Raw genomic sequence first — 23,737 nt, forward strand, 5'->3', positions numbered from 1 at the left:
AAAGTATTTCCCAATTTCTTGATATGTTAATTGTCGTCTTACCGTCACATCCCCAAGCTCTTATGCTGGAGAAAGAAAACATAGTTTCTCTAAAAGACTTATTTCTATAAGTTTGCAGCAGCTTTGTATACTTTGTCTTAAATTGCTGAAGAGGACCCCAGGCCCAAATATTACATAAAAGCAAAAACATTTATTCCGAAATGCATGGTCTACCATTTGTCTAAAATGGAGACCCCAACAGGACCACTCAGGGCACTTTTAAACTCAGCTAGAGTAATTCTATGAACAGTTAGGTCATCTCAAACACAATTAGTAAAGCAAGTTGTAGCTACATTAGTAATTTTTAATTGTGTTTATAGTTTTGCCATTTGGGGGCTTACTTGAAAAAAGCAGGGTATGTCTTAGGGAGATTACAGGAAATGTCCTTTTTGGTCACTTCCTTGAAGTACTGTGGGGACTGCCTCAGGCCTAGTATGGGCTGTCACCTTCATCTCTGCATAGGTGCCATCTTCCTCATTGTCCTTTTAGGAAACCGAAACTCAGGGCCAGTTGTAAACTGGGGAAAATTCAGACCTTTCAATAAAAGAGACCGATATTGAAAACAACCTAAACAATAGCCAACAGATAAAGACATTCAATTCCCAAAACCGACATGGCAGCTCCCAACTGTAACTCGAGTGCCAAGGGATCCAAAACCTTCTTTTGGCCTCCATGGACACCAGGCATCCATGTGCTCTTCAGAATTATATGTAGGAAACATATATACACATAAAATAAATTAAATCTTTAAAACTTATAGTGTGATTATACATTGCTACACCATTCAGTATTAAAAATGAATAATTGAACTGGAGAGATGGCTCAGAGGTTAAGAGCACTGATTGTTCTTCCAGAGGTTCTGAGTTCAATTCCCAACAATCACATGGTGGGTGGCTCACAACCACCTGTAATAAAATCTGGTGCCAACTTCTGGCCTGCAGGGACACCTGCAGGCAGAACATTGTATACATAGTAAATAAATGAATCTTTTTTAAATCTATTTATTATGTATATAGTGTTCTGGGCACCAGATCTCATAGATGGGTGTGAACCATCATGTGGTTACTGGGAATTGAACTCAGGACCTCCGGATCAGCAGTCAGTGCTCTTAACCACTGAGCCATCTCTCCAGCCCCCAATAAATAAATCTTTAAAAAATACTTACAAAAAGAAAAAAGAAAGAATAATTATCGTGTGCAACAAAACAAATAAATTTAAACATATATGCAAGATGAAAAAAGGAAGCCAGATGTATTTATTCTAATACATTCAAGCACATATAAATTTGTCTATAATGACAGATTGCTGTTATTTGCCTGGAGACAGGGCAGGGCAGTGGTTGGGATTGAGAACCTGAGTAACATAGAAATGAAACCTTCTGGATCGGTAAATAATGAAACTTGGACCTATCTGCGTATAAGAAGATGTCTATTGTCATTATGGAGTAAAGTAGAAAAATAGTAGTTATGTTTAAAATTTGGGGACTTGGACTTCAGAGATGCCTCCGTGGTTAAGAGGACTTGCTACTCTCACAGAAGACCTGAGCTGAGTTTTCAACACCCAGTTTGTGGCCCACAATGGACTGTATATCTATTTCCAGGGGATGCAACACCCCTTTTTGGCCTTCACCAGGCACCCACTCACTATATGTACGTGCAGATAGCTACATATGTATGGTAAAAGGGCTAGCAGAAGAAACATACCCTGAGCATGAAACCAGAGCCAGTGAGAGAAATCCACCCTGACCCTGAAACCAGAGCCAATGAAAGAAACGCACCCTGGCCTTGAAAAGAGAGTCAGTGAAAGAAACACACTTTAGCCCTGAAACCAGAACCAAGGCAAGTCACACCCTTTGCTACTAGAACCAGAGTCAGTGAAAGAAATACACGCTGGCACTAAAACTACAGCCAAAAGTTTAAAAAGGGCCAGTGAAAGAAACACACCCTGAAACCAAAGCCGAATCTCCTCCTGCTTGAAACCGAACATGAAACCAACCAATCCCTGAGCAGGAAAGTGATCCAATCCCTGAGCAGAAAACCAACCAATCCCTGAGCATGAAATCTAGCCAGCTTGAGTTTGTCCAAGCTCAAAGGGGCTAGAAATCCCATCAAGTCCCACCTGTGTGAGAAGCACTATATAGGCCCTGTACCTATTCAGTTGGGAGCTGCCTTCCCACCCTGGCAGAGGCAGCCTCTCTCCTGGATTCTTCCCTCCCAACAAATCTCTTGAATGAGGTTTGGGTGAGGTCTTCTTTTTCCAGAACGAAATGGAGCAGCGAGGAAAAATTTTTTCACTGGAGCCAGAGTTGAGAAGAGTGAGTGGAACCGAACTGTAACCGTTTCCCCGGGGAAAGCTGCCCCTAGCAGAGTAGTTGTTACGCTCCTGGGGACCTGAGAAGAACTTAACATCTTCAAATGGGAACCCCTCCCCTGCTGGAGCAGAGCTGTTACACTAGGGAAGCCTTCCCTTTAAACAGGGCTGTAAACTGCTATGCTTATGGTGCCTGTGGTATTTCTTGACTCCCGACTATCAGGATCCCTTTTCATCTGAGCTGTGATGCTTACAGCAATATTCCTTTCTGGCCTTCATCCGGCACCCACTCAGTATATGTACATGTAGGTTAAAAGGCCAGCCAAAGAAACCAGAGTAAAAGAAACACACCCTCACCCTGAGACCAGAGCTGGTTCACTGGCTCTAAAACCAGAGCCAAAGGGTTAAAGAAAAGGCCCTGAAACCAGAACCAAAGAAAAACCCTCTGCCCCAGGCCAACTGGGGACAAAACCAACCAATCACTGAGCACAAAACCAGCCAATCCCAGAGCACAAAATCCAGTTAATCTCTGAGCTTTTCCAAGGTGAGGAATTGAAATCCAACCAATTTCCACCCTGAAAATCTTCTTAAAAAAAAAAAAAAACTTCACCCCAAGTAGCCCTATATAAGCCCTGTGCCTGTTCAGTTTGGAGCCGCCCTTTTCCACCCTGGCAGAGGCAGTCACTCTCCTGGATTCTTCCCTCCCAACAAATCCCTTGAATGAGGTTTGGAGGAGGCCTGTCACTGAAGTGGAGTAGAGAAGCAACAGCTTTAGGCTGAGTCAGAGCAGAGAACAGAGCAGAACTCTAACACTCTCGCTAGGGAAACCCTCTCCTAGCTGAGCAGAGTTCTTCTACTCCCTGGAACTTTGGCAGAACTGGAACAACTTTACTGGGGAAACCCTTCCCTGCCCAAACGAACTGTTACAAAGCCTTTCCCTGGAGCAGAGCTATAGGCAGCTATGCTTATGATAACTTTGCGGTATTCCTTGGCCCCTGACTGCCAGATCCCTTTCCATGTAAGTTGCAGTGCTTACAATAGACACATTTTTTTTTTAAAGTTGCAATCATTGGTTTGTGAGAAGACACCCCTGGCACGCCTGATGACATTCTGCTCAGGTAAGTGTCAGCCACCCACAAGCCAGCCTGGATTGTCAAATTCTGGCCTGTCGGGAAGACATCCACAGGCCTGCCAGGTGCTTCGAGGGGGCCATTATCATGAGCAAAATGTGTGATGAAGAAACAGGAGAGAAAGGGCATCAGAATGGTTCAAGAGCTGTGAAGAGACGTGAAGGCGGTGAGGAACAGGCTCAGATGGGTGGTCTTCTTAGCACTCCATCCGGACTCAGGCTGCTGCCAAGGGCCGTGTCTAGGTCTGTGGCCCTACAGCAGGCAGTGTCTGAGTTGAATTCCATAGTTTCTGTTACAATCAAAGGCCATGTGGATGCCTGAAATCTGGGCCACCATCCGGGGCCATGATAGTGTCTGAGGGCCATCCTGCATCTGGGTCATGCCCATCTGAGTTGCCTGTGCTGCCACCTGGGGCAATGGTGACATCCACAACTGGCTGCTGCCAAGGACCATTTCTGGGTCCATGGTCCTACCACAGCTGGGGACAGTTTTGAAGTCCGAGGCCTGTGTTGCCACCAAATGCCGCACAGGAGCCCAAGGTCTGGACCTTAACTTGTGACCTTATTGGTGTCTGTAGGTCTTGTCTCTCAGAGTCGTGATGATCTGAGTTGTCTGTACTTCCACCTGGAGCCATGGTGTCATCTGGGCTCCAGCTGTTGCCAAGAGCCATGTCTGGGTCCATAGTCATTTTGCAACTGGGGTCTGTGTTGATGTCTGTGGCCCATTTTACCACAGGGTGGTATAAAAACCATGCATTATGAAATCTAAGGCCAGGCTGAGCTGGCCCTGCCCTTCACTGGACACAGCAAGTAGCTGGCCCCTACCTGCATGGGAGAGCTGGTCCTACCTTTCACCATGGGCATGGGAGAAATGGCCCTAATGGCATGGGCATAGGTGAGTTGGCTCCGCCCCTAACCTGAGGGGGGCAGTCCTAGTGGCCTGGGCTCACAAGCTAGGCTACCACCCAGGCCCACATTCAGGGTTTTGGGCTGGCCCATCCTAACATCTGCCCCATTTATGACCTGCTTGAACACTGGAGGGGACTGGAGGGACTGGTCCTGTACAATGATTCCAGCAGGATCTCTATTACGTGGGAAGCTACAGGATATCCGAGAGGAGTTTTGGAGTTCACTGATGATGGTATGCGAGAAACCAGAGGTCATGAATGAGGCCAATGACTCGTTTCAATGAACGTTTTCAATGAACGTTTGCGACAAGAGCTGATTGGACAAAAGGATATAGTGTGTGATCACCGAGGATCCCAATGCCACTAAGATGAATGAAGAGGTGTGTTGGACAGGGAGGAAAAAATGGAAAAGAGAAGAGGTTTTTTGCTTGTTTTGTTTTTGGTTTTTTGTTTGTTTTGCTTTGGTTTTAAATTTTTATTCTCTTGTGGGGTGAAGGGAAGATATGGGGGTGCCTGGAAATGAACAGAATTGCAGGATGTGAAATTCCTAAAGGACCAATAAAGAAATTATGTTAAAAATTGTAATAATCAAAATTTGTTAAAATGCATATATAAGTAAGAGGCAACATCCTAGTCCCAGAGAAAAGTCTCTTAAAATCTAGAAAAGTCTGTGTTAAAATCAGATTCTTAGCAAGCCTGTCAAAGGAGTCTTTTCACAGCCATCTGAGACATTCACGCTTATCACTGGTGATGGTTGAAGCGGGCATTATCACTAAAAGTTCAAGAGATTTGTGGATGAGCCATTCTCATCCCTTTTCACAGAGCCGGGAGTTGGGCGAGTGCAGGCATTGATGCCTATTTTATTTTCCACAAACACCCCATCTTCTCCCAGAAAATGGCTTCTGGCCATTCTGAACCAGGACAGTACACGCTTGTGTATCCAGAAGCCTCCATGTCTTTCTCCCTCAGGAGATGAAGCAGCACCTTCAGGCTTGGGTCTGAGAGTTTTGTCTTCCAATACCCATGGATGTCAGCTCGCACCGTAGGGCACTCACACTCTCAGCTCAGTCCAAATACTTGGGGGCGGGGAACTTCTGCTCTTCTTGCCAGATCACCTAGTGTTCCATTAAAAAAAAAAAAAAAAAAAAAAAAAGTCATCCTGGTAGCCTTAATGACGTCAGGTTTCTATAGCAACCGCCATGCACGGGCGGCTGTATAGAGACGCCCCCGCCCATCCTTCCTTGAGCCCAAGACTTTTTCTGAGAACAAAATGCCTTCGAAGACCTTCGGGCTACCTGAGAAAGCACGCTGAGAGAAAGCAGGATGAGAATCAGGAAATGAGAAGAACTTTGACCAGGTTATTCGAACAAAACAGTTTCCCAGTGACTGGCCCCTTCTCTCAGTAATAGATGGAGCTGGTTTCCATTTAAAAGTCCTCAAGGTCACTCTAATGATGTCAGGTTTCTATGGCAACTGATATTCACAGGATGTTCAACAGACTGGAAAAGCTTCCCCCATAGCCCTCCCTTCCTTGTCTTTGCATTTTTCTGAAAGCAAAAACGGAATCACCTCTTCAACCTACCTGAGAAAGCAAACTCGTTAAAGAAACTAGGCAGGGAAGTAAGCAATTACCAGAAGCCTGTCCAGATGGGTGAAATTAAACATGTTTCTGGGGTTGGGAATTTTATTTTCTTTAAAAGTAACTCCTTGAATAAATTCTAAATAATTAAATAGAACAAATACATTTAAAAAATGAGTGATAAGTATGCCTTATCTTATACATGGAATCTGGGGGGTTATATAAAAATGGGAGTATTGTTAGGAAAGAGGAATAGAATCTGGAGAAGTGGAAGCCATTAGCAGAAGATAATGTGATCAAAGTATAATGCGTGTATGAATATGTCATAATGAAGCTCACTGTTTTAATGCATTATATTTTAAAGGACCCTGTCTAAAACAAAACAAATCTTGACCATGGAAGAGTAGTATAAGTAAAAAAGGGAGACAAAAATGTCTTTTGTGGCTCCAGATATCTGCTAGATCTTTCAGGTAAGCATATGATGTGCATACATCTTATATTTATAAGTATACACAGCATATAGATATTTACACTATACAGTCAGTCAGTCATTTATAACAAAAAAAAACCAAGACCCTGTCTTCTAATCATGTGACTGGATGATCTAGAAACATCAACAAATGTCATGTAATACAATCTCAGAATCATTTCAGAGGAGTTTTTAGAATAATATACCCACAATTTAGTTGGCAGAAATCTAGTCAATTCAGCCATACAGTTGTTTATTCTGAGGAATCTTTATCCTCCATTCCTGATACTTTCCCCAATATAGAAGGATAGCCATTAACCAACATGCATTATACCCCCCTCTCTCTGTATAATCACCCATGATCGACCTGATTTAAGACACTACAAGTTGTACTACGGTCGCATAACCCAAGTGCTCTCCATTCAATCAGAGAGGCAGTAAGCTACCTTGCAGGAGCTATGTCTCTGATTTACCCCTGATTTTGTGTGTGTGTGTGTGTGTGTGTGTGTGTTGACTTTTATTAGGCTTAAAGCTGTTTTCCTGTTTCTTTGCTCCACTGTCTCCCAAAGTATAGCTATAAATTTCTTCAAAAGACTTCAATGACCCAACAAAATCCTCTCGACACTGCGACACTTACATTATCAACTTCAGCGTCCATACTTGAGAGGCATTCAATGAAGTTCCAAAAGAAACATCAACAAAAAATGTTTTAAGTAAACTTATGATTTGGGATTGGGCCACATTCATAGTTATCCTTGAGCAGAAGAGCTAAGGAGGCAAAAGAAGAAAACTACACGGACTTTATCCTGCAGAAGGCTGATATTAAATGATGTTACTTAAGAGCTGCCAGCATGCTGCCTTCCTACTAATAAATTCCAAAATTTTCCAGAAATGTTCACCTGCAGTGCTGTGTTTGAGTAGTCCCACGGCCAGACTGTAGTACACAGGTACCTGCTGTCCTGTAAAAGAGGACATTGTTTCTGTACATAGGTGGACAAGGAAAGTAACTTTGTTGACAAGGTCTATCCTGGTAGCAGGAGACAGTGTTTCAAGAACAACTTTTGAGAAAAACTTTTCTGTGTAATAAAAACTTACGTAGTATACATGTTATTATTTATATTTAGCCACCAAGAAGGAAGTTTCCTGGATAGTGGAGTTTGGTTTCTTTATGCCCTGCAACCAGCGTGTGTCTTCAGCAGTAAGGTTTTGTTGTCTAGTTATAGTGGACAACCAAGAAGAATGACAATAGTCTGTGTTGTTTGGGGGCACTTTGCGGGCCCCCTTGACTCATAGGGAGGAATCTAATATCTGGCACTGAAACTTTCATTTAATAATCCATGTCTTCAGGGGGAAGTATATTCACCTGTTCAAGATATGTTTTTTCAAACTCATTTTAATTTATTTAATTTGTATTTATTTTAGTGTCTTGGTGTTTTGTCTACATGTCCTTCTGTGCACCATGCCTAGTACCCATGGAGGCCAGAAAGGGAAGCTGAATTGCTCCTGGGATTGGAGTTGCAAGCCATTGTGAGTCACCATGTGGGAGATAGAGTTAAACCCATGTCCTGGGAGAGTAGTCAGTGCTCTTAACCATTGAGCCATCTAGGTCCCTGACCTCTATGGGCATCCCAACTTAAATACACAAATATAACAATTTGAAACTAGGATTCATATATGAAAGAAAATGTGGCATTTGTCTTGTCTTTCCTAGTATAAGATTTTAATTCTGTTTGTTTTCCTACAAATTTCATTTTCCTTTAATATGAATTGTATACACGCATACACACACATATTTTTTGTTATCCATTCATCACTTGGTAGACACCTAGGTTGATTTTATTTTGTAGGTATTATGAGTAGAGCAGCAATGAAAATAAGTATGCAGTTATCCCCATGGTAGGATACAGAGTTTGAATATATAGCTATATATGAATTCATCAATTTATACTCCCAATGGTGGATAAAAATTCTTTTATCCCCTACATCCTAGCCAGTATTTGTTTTCATTTCTTTGCATGGTGATAGATAGTCTGACTTGGGTGAAATGGATTATAGTTTTAAATGTAGTTTTCTGAAAGCTAATGATGATGATTAATTTTTGAAATGTTTATTTGCCATTTGTATTTTTCTTTTGAGAATGTTTTGTTTAGTTCTATCATCTAATTTTACTGGGTTGTTGGTTTTATTGAATTCTTTGTATATTAAAAATGCTAATCTTATATAGCCCGTTTTTATTAGGTTGTTTTTTTCTTGATGTTTGGTTTCCTGAGTTCTTTGTATATTCTAGATGCTAATCTTATGTTAGATGTATAAGATGACAAAGAATTTTCCCCTTTCTGTACTTTCCTGGATTATCAGTTTCCTTCGCCTATTAATTTCATGAGAACCCATTTATCAACTTTGTTCTTACTTCTCAAGTGATAGGTGTCCAATGTAGTTTTAAAGCTATTGTGAATGGATTGTTTCCTTGATTTCTTTCATCAAAGACTTGTCCTTGTTTTACAGAAGGCTACTCACATCCGTATGTCAATTTTATATTCTTCCACTTTGCTGAAAGCTTTTTTTATCAGTTCCATAAGTTTTCTTGTGGAATCTTTTGGGTTTCTTGTGTATAAAAATTATATCATCTGCAAACAGAAATATTTCAACTTCTTCTTTTCTAATTTGTATTTTTTAATAGTTTCTCTCATCTTATGACTCTAGCCAAATTTTTCTATACTATATCAAATATGATCAGAGAAAGCAGACATCCTTGTTTTATGGCTTTTACTGAAAATGCTTGGATTTCCCCCATTTAATATAACGTTGGTTTGTCACAAAGAGCCTTTATTGTGCTGAGATATTTTCCTTTTCTTCCAAGTTTCTTGAGGAATTTGTCAAAAATCCTTTTATACATCTATTAGATGTAGATGACCATGTGATTTTTGTCATCTTTCTACAAATAACACTCATACACAAATTATAGTCAATTTTCTAAAGAAGTCCTGTTGAGTTTTCAGGAGTAAGAGAATCCCACTGACCAAAGCATGCCTTGTCATTCTAAGGCATGTGACAAGAAAACAGAAACAAAGGATTGTTTCTCATCCAATTAAAAAAAATGCTTCACTCAAAAGGAGGGAGCATTTAATCAAACTTTAATGTTTTGGACTTATGTGTCTGCTTAACTGATACCTCTCAATAATATAGATGTTGATTCTTGGTGGTCTGCGTGTGGACTTGGCTCAGATGGATGTTTTCCTGCCCCATATGGTGCCTGTCACCTGGAGCTGCAGTCATTTGGAGGATCTATTTATCTGGAAACCTGGAGGCTCTTTTTACATGCTTTGCAACTAGTATTGACATCTGCTGGGCTCTCGGCTGGGGCTGTTGCTGGAAGTCCTCCAGGGTTACCAGAGGGAAAAAGGTAGCAACCAGTCAAATTCATGTTCAGGATAAATGATGAATACTTTTTATTTGAATGTGAAAATTAATTAAATGTGTGAAACTGGCTTGGCCATTGTACTTAGACAACTGAACATTATTCTGAATGTTTCTGCAATGATGTATTTGGATGGGTTAACATTTAAACTTGTGGTGACTCAGACTAAGTACTCTATAATGTCGATGAACATCATCCAGTCATTTAGAAGCCTGATTAAAGCAAAAGTCCAACTGCCCTTGAGTAGGAGGAGAGGCATAGTAGCAGATAGAGATCCAGCTTGATCAACATTAGATTTCCTGTCTTCTCCCGGCCCACAGTTCACCCTCTGCCTCTACCATGCACCCACACCCACGCATTGTCTTTCTCCTGATGCTGCATGTATCTTTATTCTGTTCATTTGAATGCAGCTGTACTTTCTATGCCTTACTAAATCCAGCAGTCCTAAGGGAAGAACTTCGGAATAAATAAAGCAATGACCATTCTTTCAAAGTGGCACGTCTGGGAAAACATGCTGATCAGAATGTCCAAAAAAGACGAAGACTGAAAATATCTAAAATAATAAGGACTTGCACAGACACTATCCGCATCAAATAAGCATACGAGTTTGTTTCCTTGGGCTCATATTATTATGGCTTAACAGCTTGATTGGCCTGTCAAGAATAAATCCTATTTCTAACAAAAGGGGCGAGCTTGCTTGGTTCAGAAAATACACATCGCGGTGGTTCTGGTGTGCATAATTGTTAAAGGCCACTGGCTAAGGAGACAGGTCACAAGGCCACCATAGCATCTTTTTTTTTTTTTTTGGCTCTGGGGAGAAAAAACAGCAACTATTATAGAGCATGTTTTTATGATAATTGTAGCTAGCTCCAGGATCTTTGGTGTCGGCTTTGAATCTCGGGACAGTCCCTCATATGAGGTATTTCTATTCTGTCTTCATGGATGTGTGACTACAACACTCGTGTTCCTAATCTCAAAGACAGATGGCAAGAAGTCTGCTCCAGACCCTTGCCAGAGCCAGGAAAGAAGTCTGTCAGCCCCAGCACCTGGGAAGGAAGGCTGATGGAAGATCAATGTGCGAGAACACATTCTGCTGTGAGGCTTGATCATCTCCCGTGTTTACCAGATAGTAGGCGGGCTTAGGACCCTCCCCCTTGTTCTAGGGATTTTTTTTTTTCTGTCACATATGGGAAAATAAGCTCTCTAAGGTCAGTGTTTCTTTAATCTTATCTGAAATATATAAAAATTTTATGTATACACACACAGAGGGGAGAGAGAGAGAGAGAGAGAGAGAGAGAGAGAGAGAGAGAGAGAGAGAGAGAGAGAGAGAGAGAGAGGTGGGCTTTGGGGGACATTAGAAGAGGAAGAGTTTCCTCATTCAGGTATTACTGAAGACGTTTACAGATCCCTTCAGTAGCAAGGATCTGAGCTCTATAACAAAGATCGAAGAGGATATTAAGTTGTGTACAAAAACCGAGTAGCTAACCAGGAGGTAGATTTTTCTGTTTAAGTGGATGAGCAGAGTGGTGTCCTGAGGCCAAAAGTCATAGAGACAGCTAAGGACCTGTCAACTCAGCCATAAACAATGAAAACACACAAATAAGGGTAAAAGGGCATCCCTCAAGCTTTATCTGGCGTTTAAGGGGAACTATTGTGGCAAATAGCATAATCATTTAACAATTTAAATATTTACCATGCAGTTAAAAACTATCTCTTTAATACTGATTCCAATCATCTATATATTGCTTCCTCACATCTACGCAACAATGTGCTTTCCAAAATTATTTATACTTGTTCGTGTAGTGTTCTGTTGTTGGGCTGTTAGCTAACTTACACAATTGTCCATCTTCTTTCCATATGAAAAGCCTATTTGACATACAAATCTTAATTGTGAAGACAGTGAATTCTTTTTAAGCCCTGAGATAACTATAGAATTTGGCAAGATTCATGCTACATCCTTTTAAGATGGAACTTGGAGAACTGTGAGATCTTAATATAATACTGGGAGAGGAAAACTTGGCACAACTTCTTTGTGGGCACTCTTGGCAATGTCAATGAGGGAGTAAAGAGAGGCAGAAACAACATATGCTCCCTTAAGTCTGTACTCAGAGACTTAGGCACATGAGAAAGCATGGTCAGTGTAGCATAGCTAAAGTGACAAAAGATTTCATTAGAGAAACTCAAGAACCTTTCTTAGGAACAAATCCTGCAATTACCAATATGTAATAGCAATACAGTTAGAGATTAAAACATGAAAACAGTTGTGTGTGCTTCGTTCATGGGTATGTTCATGAGTAGTTAAACACAGATCAAAGTAAGTGAACGATACAGGTAGACTCGGAAGTGGTTCCTCCCAGTGGTGAGGTGATTGATTGGAGGGGTCACTTAGAGAAACCCGTTCTGGAATAACTTGTTCTTTAGCCTTGACTACATAGGATTTTGCCTATTATGGTTTTATGATACCTTTTTAAATGTCCTAAATCAAACATAGCTTTCATAACTAAATCTCTAATTAGTTTCTATTTTGGATTATCAATGATCCATTATTTACTTTGCAAATGCAGAAAATGCTTTCACTATTAGGACCAGATCCATAATCTTCAGCCCCATCAAACTATCAGAGTGTTATGTTTTCTCAAATTATCATCTATACATGTATATACATATGTGCATTGTATATGTGTTGAACACAAGTTTAAATAAGCAAGAAGGTGTGGTTTGTGGCTCCTCTGCATTGGGATGATTCTTGCCATCTGTGCTAATCCATCTGACCCACTTCTGACTCTGTTCTATTGGGAAAACTACAATGTGAAGCCAGCACTATTCATTTTCACCATTTGCTTGCAGTGTTGAAATAAGATTTTACTGTTACTTTAAGTTTTCCTTGCTGTCCTAATGAACCATTTTTGACACCTGAGTGCTCAACAAGATGGATATGAAAGGTCTAATTCAACACTGGTCTGTAAGACAGCATTAGTTTCTACCTATAAGTCCCCATGTGCCATATCTTTATTATCTCTAAATTCAAAATAGTACCTGATGCCATTGTAATTCCCTTTCTACTCACCCTTATTTAGATGTATTGCTTGACTTAAATATTTGAAGACTTCTAATTATCTTTGCAAGTCTGGAAATATATTCAGACAGGTTAAAATCCTTCTTTTGTGTCCCAGTTTATATGTCAACTTTGGGAAATAGTCCACAAACTTATTTATTCATTTACTTACTTACTTATTGTGGTACTGGAGACCGATCCCAGTGCCTTTTACAAACTAGAGAAGTGCTTTACCACTGAACTACATCCACAATGCACAGGTGAATCTTAAAGATATTTTTCAGCAGTTGTTTGCTGTGTTTCACCTGTTAATAAAATATATTACTAGCTTTGTAAATCTTTATTATCATTAGTGCTATTTTCCTAATTATACTATTATATACCCAAAACTTACATTATGCACTCTTATATCGATTATAGATTTTCCCCTTTTAAAAAAATTTATTGTTATTATTGAGCTATATATTTTCTCAGCTCTCTTCCCTTCCTTTCCTTTTCCCTTCTACTCTCTCCCATGGTCCCCATGCTCCCAATTTACTCAGAAGATCGTGTCTTTTTCTACTTCCCATGTATATTATCCATGTATGTCTCTCTTAGGGTCCTCATTATTGTCTAGGTTCTCTGGGATTGTGAATTGTAGGCTGTTTTTTTTTTTTTTTTGCTTTATGTCTAAAAGCCACTTATGAGTGAGTACATATTTCTCTTTCTGGGTCTGGATTACCTCACTCAATATAATGTTTTCTAGATCCATCCATTTGCCCTCAAATTTCAAGATAACATCATTTTTTCTGCTGTGTAGTACTCCATTGTGTAAATGTATCACATTTTCCTTATCCATTCTTCGGTTGTTTCCAGGTTCTGACTATGACAAATAATGCTGCTATGAACATAGTTGAGCATATGTACTTGTGGTACGATTGAGCATCCTTTGGGTATATATCCAAAAGTGGCATTACTGGGTCTTGAGGTAGATTGATTCCTAATTTTCTGAGAAATCACCATACTGATACTCAAAGCGGCTATACCAATTTGCACTCCCACCAGCAATGGAGGAGTGTTCCCTTTACCCCACATCCTCTCAAGCATAAGTTGTCATCAGTGTTTTTGATCTTGACCATTCTTACAGATGTAAAATGGAATCTCAGACTTGTTTTGATTTGTATTTCTCTGATGTCTAAGGATGTTGAACATTTCCTTAAGTGTCCTCCAGCCATTTTAGATTCCTCTGTTGAGAGTTCTCTGTTGAGGTCTGTACTCCATTTTTTATTGGATTATTTGTTCTGAGGACCAATTTCTTGAGTTCTTTGTATATATTGGAGATCAGCCCTCTGTTTGGTATGGGGTTGGTAAAGATCTTTTCCCCTTCTGTAGGCTGCCATTTGGTCTTGTTGACCATGTCCTTTGCATTACAGAGGCTTCTCAGATTCAGGAGGTCCCATTTATTAATTGTTGCTCTCAGTGTTTGTGCTACTGGGGTTATATTTAGGAAATTGTCTTCTGTGCCAATGCGTTCAAGTGTACTTCCCACTTTCTCTTCTATGAGTTTCAGTGTGGTTGGCTTTATATTGAGGTCTTTGATCCATTTGGACTTAAGTTTTATGCATGGCGATAGATATGGATCTATTTTTATTCTTCTACATGTTGATATCCAGTTATACCATTCTTATATTGATTATAGATTTTTCAACATATCTGTTGTGATTTGAATCTGAATTTCCCAACCATGTCCCTGAAATTATGGCTGCCAGTTGATTGGTTTGGGGGGGAATGATAGGTTTCTGAGGGCTCTGACCTAATCAATGAATTAATCTCTTCGTCAGCAGTGAGGAGACAGACACAGAGCTCCACACTGCCACCCTAGAAAACCTAAGACTTCCCCTAAGCTTTTAGGAACCTCAGCTCAGGCTGGATTTGTTTTCTTGGCTTTGCTACTAAAAAGAACATCAGGACTAGCCAATTTAGAAAACAGTGCTGGAGATTTGTATTAAAGCTGTTTGAATTTCAAAAAGCAAACAGTTGACAGCAAGCCAGGCTCTCGGAAGAAAGTATATTTTGTATCTTAAGGCATGAGTCTGAGCTTCTCCAAGAGCAGCAGAGCAGCAGGCTCACCAAGTGTTTACCTAAGCATTGGTATGGGCTTCTCAAGGGAGTGTTAGCTAGGAATTGTCAACATTAGTCATATATACTATTAAGGTAGCTCTCAGATTACATCTCAGAAGATAGCTAAGAAATCACATTCCTTCTCCTCCTTAGATAAGTGAAATTATAGGCTGGCTATGCAGGTGGCTTAGGTGGAATTAGAATCTGATAAGAGAAAACCAGAAGCATTGCCCAAGGTATTTAGTATATGACCTATCCTTGTAAGTGGACTGGGTAGTGAGTTTGTTAGAAAATTCAAATTTTTCCATCCGGGAAGGGGGAAAGGCCTTTTGTTCAAGGCAAGCAGGGTAGGAAGAGTCCAGTGGCAGCTGGCTAGGAGTTGTTAATAACAGTATGCTGGAATTCTTGCTTCTTTGCTGGGAGAGGCTTTGGCTGGATTCTAGGGTGAGGGGGAGTCCCTTCTCCTCAAGTCTCCAATATTTCCCCTGTCTTTCTACCCTGCCTCAGCTTGTTGAATTTACAATGATGGCCATAGTGAGACTTAGGGCCTGGTTGAAAGAAGTAGATCAACTGGTACATATCCTGCAAAATAGAACTTGTGGCTGGCCCCTTCCTGTCTCTGCCTGCATCCTGAACAGAAAGTGAGCAGCCTTTGCCCCATATTCTCGACTCTTGGTGCTTCTGCTTCACCTCAGGCCCAGTGCAATAGAACCAACTGATGACTGAAACCTTGGGGAACATGAGGCAAAATAAATCTCGCTCCATTGAAGTTGATTTTTTTTCTTCGTGCATTTGTGATGGTGACAGAGAAGTAGCTTTGTCATTACTGTGCTCTGATCTTTAATTCTGTGCTGGTTCATACTGTCAGCTCAACAGACTCTAGAATCTCCAGAGACAAGCCTAGGCGAATGTCTGTCAGGGATTATCTTGGTTAGGTTAGCCCCTGGGCACATATAGCAGGGCTTATCTAAATTAAGCTAATTGAGGTGAAAAGACTCCTACTAAATGCGGGGAGGGGGGGATCCATTCCCGGGGTGGGGGGAGGGGGGTGGGGGGCGGGAGCCCAGGAATGCATGAGAAGTGAGGAAGCTAACAGAACAGCATCCATCACACTCTGCAGACTCCATGTGGTCAGCTGCCACCTCACAGCTTCGTCCACCATGCTTTCCCTACCATGGAGGACTGGCCCCTTCATCTGTGAACCAAAATAAATCCTTGCCTCTTAAGTTGCTGTCAGGGCATTTATTGACAGCAACGGGGAAGGGAATGCCGCATTCTTTCACGGAGCAATGATAGAAGTTAAGCAGTATGACACTCCTAGTGGCTTGATTGTCAGTTTTTCATTATTAAACATCCTTGTTTATCAACAGAACCCTCCTTGCCTTAACTCATCTCTTTCTTAAATGTCCTAGTTTATCTAGAGAACATTCATTGCCTTCTGTGACTTTTATAAAACAGTATCAGATTGCTTACAGAGTATATACACTTTTCACCATTTTCTGAGGCTCATTTTGTTCGCTGTTATATACCTACTGTGAACATTTTGTCACCATCTTGTACTTTTTCTTCTCATTGCTTCTCTTAGACCAGGAAGGGGAGAGGCTGTAGATTTTAATCTAATTGCTTCTGATAAATTACAAACTTGGAGTCTTAGGAACTGAGCTATATTTTCTCTCTAAAGATTGTTAGTCCAATCTCCTCTCAGTCTCTATGTTCTCTTTGGCTGGTTTTATCTACTTCTGCAGTTATTACTGCAGTCCTAAGGATGACAATTTAATTGAATACTTCTAGACAGACCTGTCTTATCCTACAGGCTTTTACCTGCTTGTCTAGAGTTTGTTAAGGTTTGTAAAAGTGAAAGGTCTGAAATAAACAGTTTCAGACATCCAAGTTGAACCTCCAGGAGGTGGGCAAGCCAGCTGCAATAGTGTTCTCAAATCCTCTGTGGAGTGTTCAAGCTGGCTGACGCTGACAGAAAAGAAGTTTGTCGGGTTCAAGAAAGGCAGGGCAGGAAGAAAGAATCCAATAACATCTACTTAGGAGTCCATTTGCTCTATCCACCCCCCAATGCCAGCATATTTACACCGATAATGGACCTAATTTAACAGTAATGGTGATTTTTTAACAGTGTTTGATACTTATCTAGTGCCCTAGAGAGAGGTAGGTCCTCTTTGTCTGCCTTGGTCACAATTATAATAAAAGTGCAGCTATAACACTGAAAATCCCAAAGCTAGCTCTTTCTAAACAGCATCAGCATAGCATTATAGAATACCTGTGATTATCAGGAAAGGAGACAGAATAGCCAGGGCATTTTTGACAATTTTGTTAATGGAATGCAGACCTTTTTCTGTTACTGGGCCAATTTTTCATCTTAAGCAAATAGTTCCATCTTGTTCAAGTAAACAGGAGCGAGTATAATTTATGTTCAAAAAGTTCCAACTGAAATGTGCTGCCTTAAAATTTGCTCCTGAGTTGGGCTAAATGAAAACTAATTTGGGGTGGTGGTGGTCTCATGGAGCCTAGGATAGCCTCAAACTCAAAATCTTTCTACTCCCACCCCCAAATTCTAGGATTACAGGCCAGTGCCACCACACCCAGCTTCAAAGGCAAGAAAGAGGCAGGGTTTTTCTTCTATGAGGCTCTGCATCAGACTCCACTGTAGCTGCGTCCAGGACAAAGAAGAAATTACAAGTGATATTGCTGGATGACTGGATTGCGGTTGCTTATGCTCTTATTTAGTTTCTGGCACAATCTAAATATGCATAATGACCTTTCATTGTATATTTCTAAAAGATAGTAAGTTTGAATGTTCTTCATAAAAACTTTCTGTTGTGTAAAAAAAAATAAATCAACCATAAGCAAAACTATGGATTGTTGTATATAATTTTAGGTTAATAACTAAAAATACTTAATAACTTAATAAATACAAGCTATTTTGCTATTTAATATACATTCTATTATGCACTGTGCCGAACACTGGCCTTTAGGATGATAAAGACAAAATTATTGTTATAAATGGACAGGGATGAACCTACACAGATATTGTAATGTATAACTTTAGTATCATAAATATATTCATAGTAATGCAGTAACTTAACAATTTTAAAAATTAAATACAGGGCAAGCGTAACTATACTCATACACTGTATATTTAGTATAGTTCAATTTCATAAGTTTAGAAGTGTATATTCATTATATAATCAAGTAAGGAAATTCGTGTTTGTAAAATGGGCCGATTTCTACCAATTTCTTTGTACCTATGTTTTCAAATCTTAAGACATATGAAAAATCAACTGGGTACTGTTAAAAACAGTAATCTGATTCAGAGGTCACTGACTGTGGACAACAAGCTGAGAAGGGCACCCAAGTATCAAGAACTCAGTTTTAATATTTCCCTTATGTGTACAGGTAGGTAGATTATATTCCCATAAACACTAACATATTATAATGTCTATAATTTTTGCATATGGGATTAAAGACTTCCTTTGGGGGTGCTTCTTTAAAAGTTTCCAGATCAGCGATTACTAGGCTTCTGCTATGGAGAATCAATTAGGAACAGTACCAAACAGGGCATCTAACGCCACTGTACTTAGCCTATGAGAATAAGCAACAACTTCCAATCACTTTGTATTACTGTCTAAAGGGTATCCTAAAAATTTACCTAAAAATCATTAAGGAAAATACTGTACATGTTTTTAAGAGCTTGCAATGGAGTTTGTGTCAGGTGTGGATGGGACAAACAGGATGCAGCCAGAGAATGCCTGTTCCCCAGTGAAACTGAGGTTTCCGGTAAGTCTAGGAAACCGGGTAGGCAGGACTGCTGATAGGCCGCTTTAGAGAAATCCACCCCAGGGTAGAAAACCTTAATGCTGCCAGCCTATTTGTGTTCTGGATGTTTAGTTATGCAGTTCTGGGCACAACCCTGAAAGGTATCTGTTACCTATTGTGCCAGCCTCCAGTGAACCCTTGCCAGAGTCTTTTGATTGGGGGCACAAAATAAATCCAGAAAGGGCTATATTTTTAAGAGCCAAGAACCATGGGGATTATACCCACCTGGATAAATGTGTCAAGTTCTAAAGGCATTTTCCACACTGTCACAATGAGGTTTAGCTATGTCATTCCTAGGTACAGAAAACAGGAGTCTGAAGGGGATGTATGCACAAGCTACCTACCTTAATCAGAGAAGTGGGATAGTGACAAATGACATGGGGGAACCCACCTCTTTTTTCCTGTATGGAATTGGGAGAATGGGCGAGGGCTGAGGCTACCCCTCAGTTCACCCAACTACTTAGTGAGGGTTGGAGGCCTGGGCTTATTGAATGCTGACAGGTAGGGAAAAACCTAAACCAACAGAGTCCCACACCTGACCTGGTCCATTCCACAGCTTTTGTAAGACTCCATGGACCCTTCCTTCACAGAAGAAACTAAGGACAATTTTAAGAAATTGTATTTGTAAGGGGATATACGCTTTAAGTTTGTTGAGCAAATAATTATAAACAGCTGCAGTAAGTTAATAAAAACACTGAAAAAGTTTATGAAACTCCACATAAAAGGAAAATTATATACATGTGACCGCCCCCCAATACTTTTGAATTTCAGACTTTTTGTGGTTCATTTTTTTAATGTAAGTATTTCTATATGCTTTAAGGAGACAATAATAAATAGTCAGGTTGCTTTTCAGATGCTTTATTTACTTTACATTTTTTCCATGCAAATGGGCAACACTGTACTGTTGACAGAAACTTACACTGCGTGGGGAAGGCAATCTCCAGTTAGAGGCTGGCAGCACAAGACCACCTGGTACATAGAAATAGTACAAGGCTCACCACAAACAGATCAGTAAAGGCATGTCAGGAGAATGCAAGGAAAAGGAATCCATCGGGAATCACAGTATGATCTCACGGAACAGGGCCGAAGTCAAGGCATAAGGCAGAATTCATCATGATGATCATGATGATTTGAGAGCTCCCCCATCAGAATACGCAGACAATTTCTCAACTGTAGCTCCCTAAGTTTTCTCCTGATTTCTCTCATCTCCTCCATGAACATTTCCATATCATCTCCATCCCCACCCAACCCATCATTAATCTGCCTATTGGGTATGGCCCACCGGAAGTTAGGGGCAAGTCGGCGAGCCTGTCCTCTTCGGTTGTGGTTGTTGGCAGCAGGCTGGTGGCCGTCACCTCCTCCCAAAGGGCGGTCTTCCTGTCCATTCTGCAGGTGCTGCTCCATTTCTTCGTTTTCCTGGTGGATATTTGCCATGGTGAGATTTTGTTTTCTGGTTGTTATTCTTTGAACACAAGTAAGACAGAGCAAGGAAAGAAACTGAATGCTTGGTGCACTGACCAGCAATATTCCGAGACTAACAACAAAAGTTTTCATTATTATTTTATTATTTTTGCCACCTTAGAGTCTCCAGGCAACCTCAAGGGAGCCTCCATTCTGAGCCCCTCCCCCAGCTCTCTTTTCCCTCCCTCCTCCAAAGCCCACCATTTTTTATTTCCCAGGATCCTTTCCCTAAGCTCTGCAGGCACCAAAATGGAGGACTGAGATGGAGAATAGGGTGGGGTGGGGGCCCTCATTAGGGTCCCAGACAGGGCTTCCCGCACGCTCCTCCTGCCGCCCCCCTAGACACACACACAGGCAGCCCCTGAACCGACCTGGGCCTATCCCTTGCCGCGTAGACCTCCTCTCAATTGTCGCTGCCAGACGCGCCGCTGCGACTCTCGGCTAGCAGACCTGCAGACAGGGTGGGATGGGAGCGACTCGGCGCGGAGACCCCGCCCCCGCCCATCCCCCTACCTGGTGGCCCACGATCTCCACCGACCCGAAGCCTTCTTAGCTCTCCAGGGCTAGATCTAGCATTCTCCTAGGCCAGCCGGCCTAGCTGGCCCTTCCCCGAGACCCCCGCCATCCCCGCCTGCAACCAGGGGCGCCCCTTCCCGGGCCCAGCCACGGTTCTCTTTGCGGTGCAGAAAGCCGCGGTGCCGCTGCACGGTCCTCCGGTACGCTCCGTTGCATCCGGAAGCTGTCGCCCTCAGGGCCGCTGCATGCGGGCCCCTTACCTGCTCCGCTCGCCCAGGGCCCGATGCCAGCCCGCCGTGCGCAGGGAAGCACGGAGCTGGTGTCCAGACGCGAGTGACGACTGCACCCAAGGCTGCGTCTTTCTGCAGCCCCGGGTCACGTGAGGGCCCCGCGTCACAGCCAAGCTCGCTCCCCAGCTCTGGCCAGTTCGACAGGAGGCCCCGCCCCCACCTCCCCGCAGCGAGCAAGCACCTCAGGCCCCACCCGTCACTCATCCAGATCCTCGCCAATCTGAGGACCCACAAGTGGCATCACCGTCGGGAGGTTGGACTTCTCCCTTCCCTGTTTCCAGGGAGAGTCTGCACCTTCCTCCATCTCTCTCTCCCACCATAGCCAGGTCTTGGCTTTAGCCTTCTTTGAGATTCCTTTCCACCATAGTCAACCGTTTTCCCCAGGACCTCTTCCCACAGACAACCTGAAGTGGGGAGTGGGCTATATTGTACATACTTCTCTTTATTTCCGTAAATAAAATCAGCATGCTTCAGAAAATTCAAAATTCCAAGGGTCACTTCTTTTTTGGAATGCTGGGGATAAATCCTCTAGCCTCATAATTGCTGGACAAGCTAGCTCTCTTCTGAGCTGTATTCCCAGACCGCTCCACCCCCTGCCACCACACACACTTTGTAAACTTTTTAAAAAAAAAAAAAACGAGGACAACAGTGCCTGTGTATGTTGTTGGAGAGACACTTGAATTTTCAAACCTCCTGCGTCAGCCTCCCTTGTAGCTAAGGTTACAGGCCTGCACTACCAAGGCTGGTGACTTTCCAGCTTTGAAAGAAATGCTTCATTCTGCAGAATGAAAAAAAAAAAAGCTTGTTTATGTCAACCTGTGTGTATCACACAGAAAATATATTCTCTGGGTTTTGAATGGCTCTTTTGAAACAGACTGCATTAGTCTGTTTTGATATTTTATTTTAAGAGTGAGGGACTCTTGCTGAATGCAGCTAATGTTTTAAAACTGACCTGGGATAGTTCCTTCAGTGAGAAGTTATTGTTTTATAGGATTGTGTGTGTGTGTGTGTGTGTGTGTGAAAGGGTCTCACTATGTAGTCCTGGCTGGCCTGGAATCACTATATCAATCAGGATGGCCCCAAACTTGGGGTGTTCTTTCCTGCCTCTGCCTCCTCCCTCTACCTTCCAAGTGCTGGTGTTATAGGAGATGTCTTTGAGTCCATAGTCCTCATGAAAAAGAGCCATTTTAATTTCTTGCTTTCCTCTCCAAACCTTTCAAACTACTCTATAAATATTTAATGGACTGAAGAATAGAAAATATCTAGAAGTTATTCCCCAAACCTCCTACTCTGATTTGAATGTTTCAAAAATATCATAAATAAGCAAAGGATGGATGGTGAAGCAATTAAACTCACACTGAAACTCATCCTGAGTCCAACTGTTTCTTCCACATTGAAATCACTGTTTTTAGTTTTTTGGTTATTTGCTTTTTTTTGAGACAAAGTCTCACACTGCAGCCAAAACAGGCCCAGGGATGAAAAAAAAAAAGATCACAGCTAGACAATAGATTTTTAGAAACATAGCATTGTTACTTACAACTTAATAACTGTTTCTTATGAGAGCAAGAAGTTGCCTCTAGTTTGGGCCTCAAATGTCTGTACTTTCTCCTTCCGTGATAAATCATGTGGGATACTGGAGAAGTAACGTGTGAATGCTTGGTGTGTTAAGGATTCGGAGCTATATATCACTTATAAACTTGTGACTTTGGAGATGTTAGCACATAGCTCCGATATCTCAAATTGCAAAACCATAGCAACTAATTGCTTTTTGAATCAATGCTAGCGATTTCTGAACTCTCTCTCTCTCACTTCCTTTTTAAAAACAGAATAGTTTTGGTAGGTAGTGGTGGCACACACCTTTAATGCCGGCACTTGGGAGGGCAGAGGCAGGCAGATCTCCATGAGTTTGAGGCCACCCTGGTCTACAAAGTGAGTTCCAGGACAAGCTCCAAAGTTACAGAGAAACCCTGTCTCCAAAAAAAAATTTAGACAAACTGATAAATTTGAACAATGAATGATTCCCAAAGCCATAGCCAGAGCAGGTTCAAAGATGCTGTTCCTCAACATGGCATGCCTCATGTTTTGGACAGAAAATGGAATTGTACAGAAAACAGAGCTGAGGTAAAGAGACAGCTTGATTGATTACAGCTTAGTGCTTGTTTTGTTCTGTTGTGTTTTTTAAGCATAGTGCCCTGATGATTTTTTTTTATCAAGTTGATACAAACAAACCAGAGTCACCTGGAAAAAGAGACCCTCGATTTAAGAATTGCTTCCATCAAACTGGACTGTAGGCAAACCTGTGGTCCTTTTCTTGTTTAATGATTGGTGTCCACGGAACTAACAGCCAGTTGTGAGCAGTGTTACCGCTGGGCAGGCAGTCCTACGTTATATAAGAAAGCAGATGAGAAAATCAAGGAAATCAAGTCAGTAAATAGCACTTCTCCATGGTCTCACCTTCCGTTCTTGCCTTAGCTCAGCTCAGTGGTAGGTGATAACCTGTGAGTCAAATAAACCAATTACTCCCACGACATGCTTTGAGTCATGATGTTTTGCCACAGCAACAAAGCACAAATGGGAACACAGGGTTAGAACACTTCCTCCACAGCTACCCACTGCAGGCAGAATGCTGTGCACA

The 23,737-nt window shown here is 41.6% G+C and overlaps 1 protein-coding gene and 1 long non-coding RNA gene across 3 annotated transcripts; one reads left to right on the forward strand and one right to left on the reverse strand.

The window, feature by feature from the left end:
• The first annotated feature begins 4,468 nt into the window (after positions 1-4,468).
• Positions 4,469-17,743, forward strand: LOC126493424 (uncharacterized). The gene is made up of 4 exons (XR_007589812.1): positions 4,469-4,766; positions 6,330-6,435; positions 7,857-7,961; positions 17,578-17,743. It is a non-coding gene; the product is annotated as an uncharacterized lncRNA (long non-coding RNA).
• Positions 17,744-19,677: 1,934 nt separating this feature from the next.
• Positions 19,678-21,142, reverse strand: Bex3 (brain expressed X-linked 3). 2 transcript variants are annotated; one of them, XM_050130411.1, is made up of 3 exons: positions 21,073-21,142; positions 20,668-20,746; positions 19,678-20,251 (listed from the first exon to the last, which is right to left on the reverse strand). In XM_050130411.1, the coding sequence occupies exon 3, from the start codon at positions 20,237-20,239 to the stop codon at positions 19,925-19,927; it is 315 nt and encodes a 104-aa protein (XP_049986368.1). In that variant the 5' UTR covers positions 20,240-20,251; positions 20,668-20,746; positions 21,073-21,142; the 3' UTR covers positions 19,678-19,924. The 2 variants fall into 2 exon arrangements, with proteins under 2 accessions (XP_049986368.1, XP_049986367.1); XM_050130410.1 differs by having other exon boundaries at positions 19,678-20,297.
• Positions 21,143-23,737: the final 2,595 nt, after the last annotated feature.

The sequence above is a fragment of the Alexandromys fortis genome, unplaced genomic scaffold (assembly GCF_014885135.2).
Source record: "Alexandromys fortis isolate MF-2015 unplaced genomic scaffold, M_Fortis_MF-2015_v1.1 scaffold_331, whole genome shotgun sequence".
Lineage (NCBI taxonomy): Eukaryota > Metazoa > Chordata > Mammalia > Rodentia > Cricetidae > Alexandromys > Alexandromys fortis.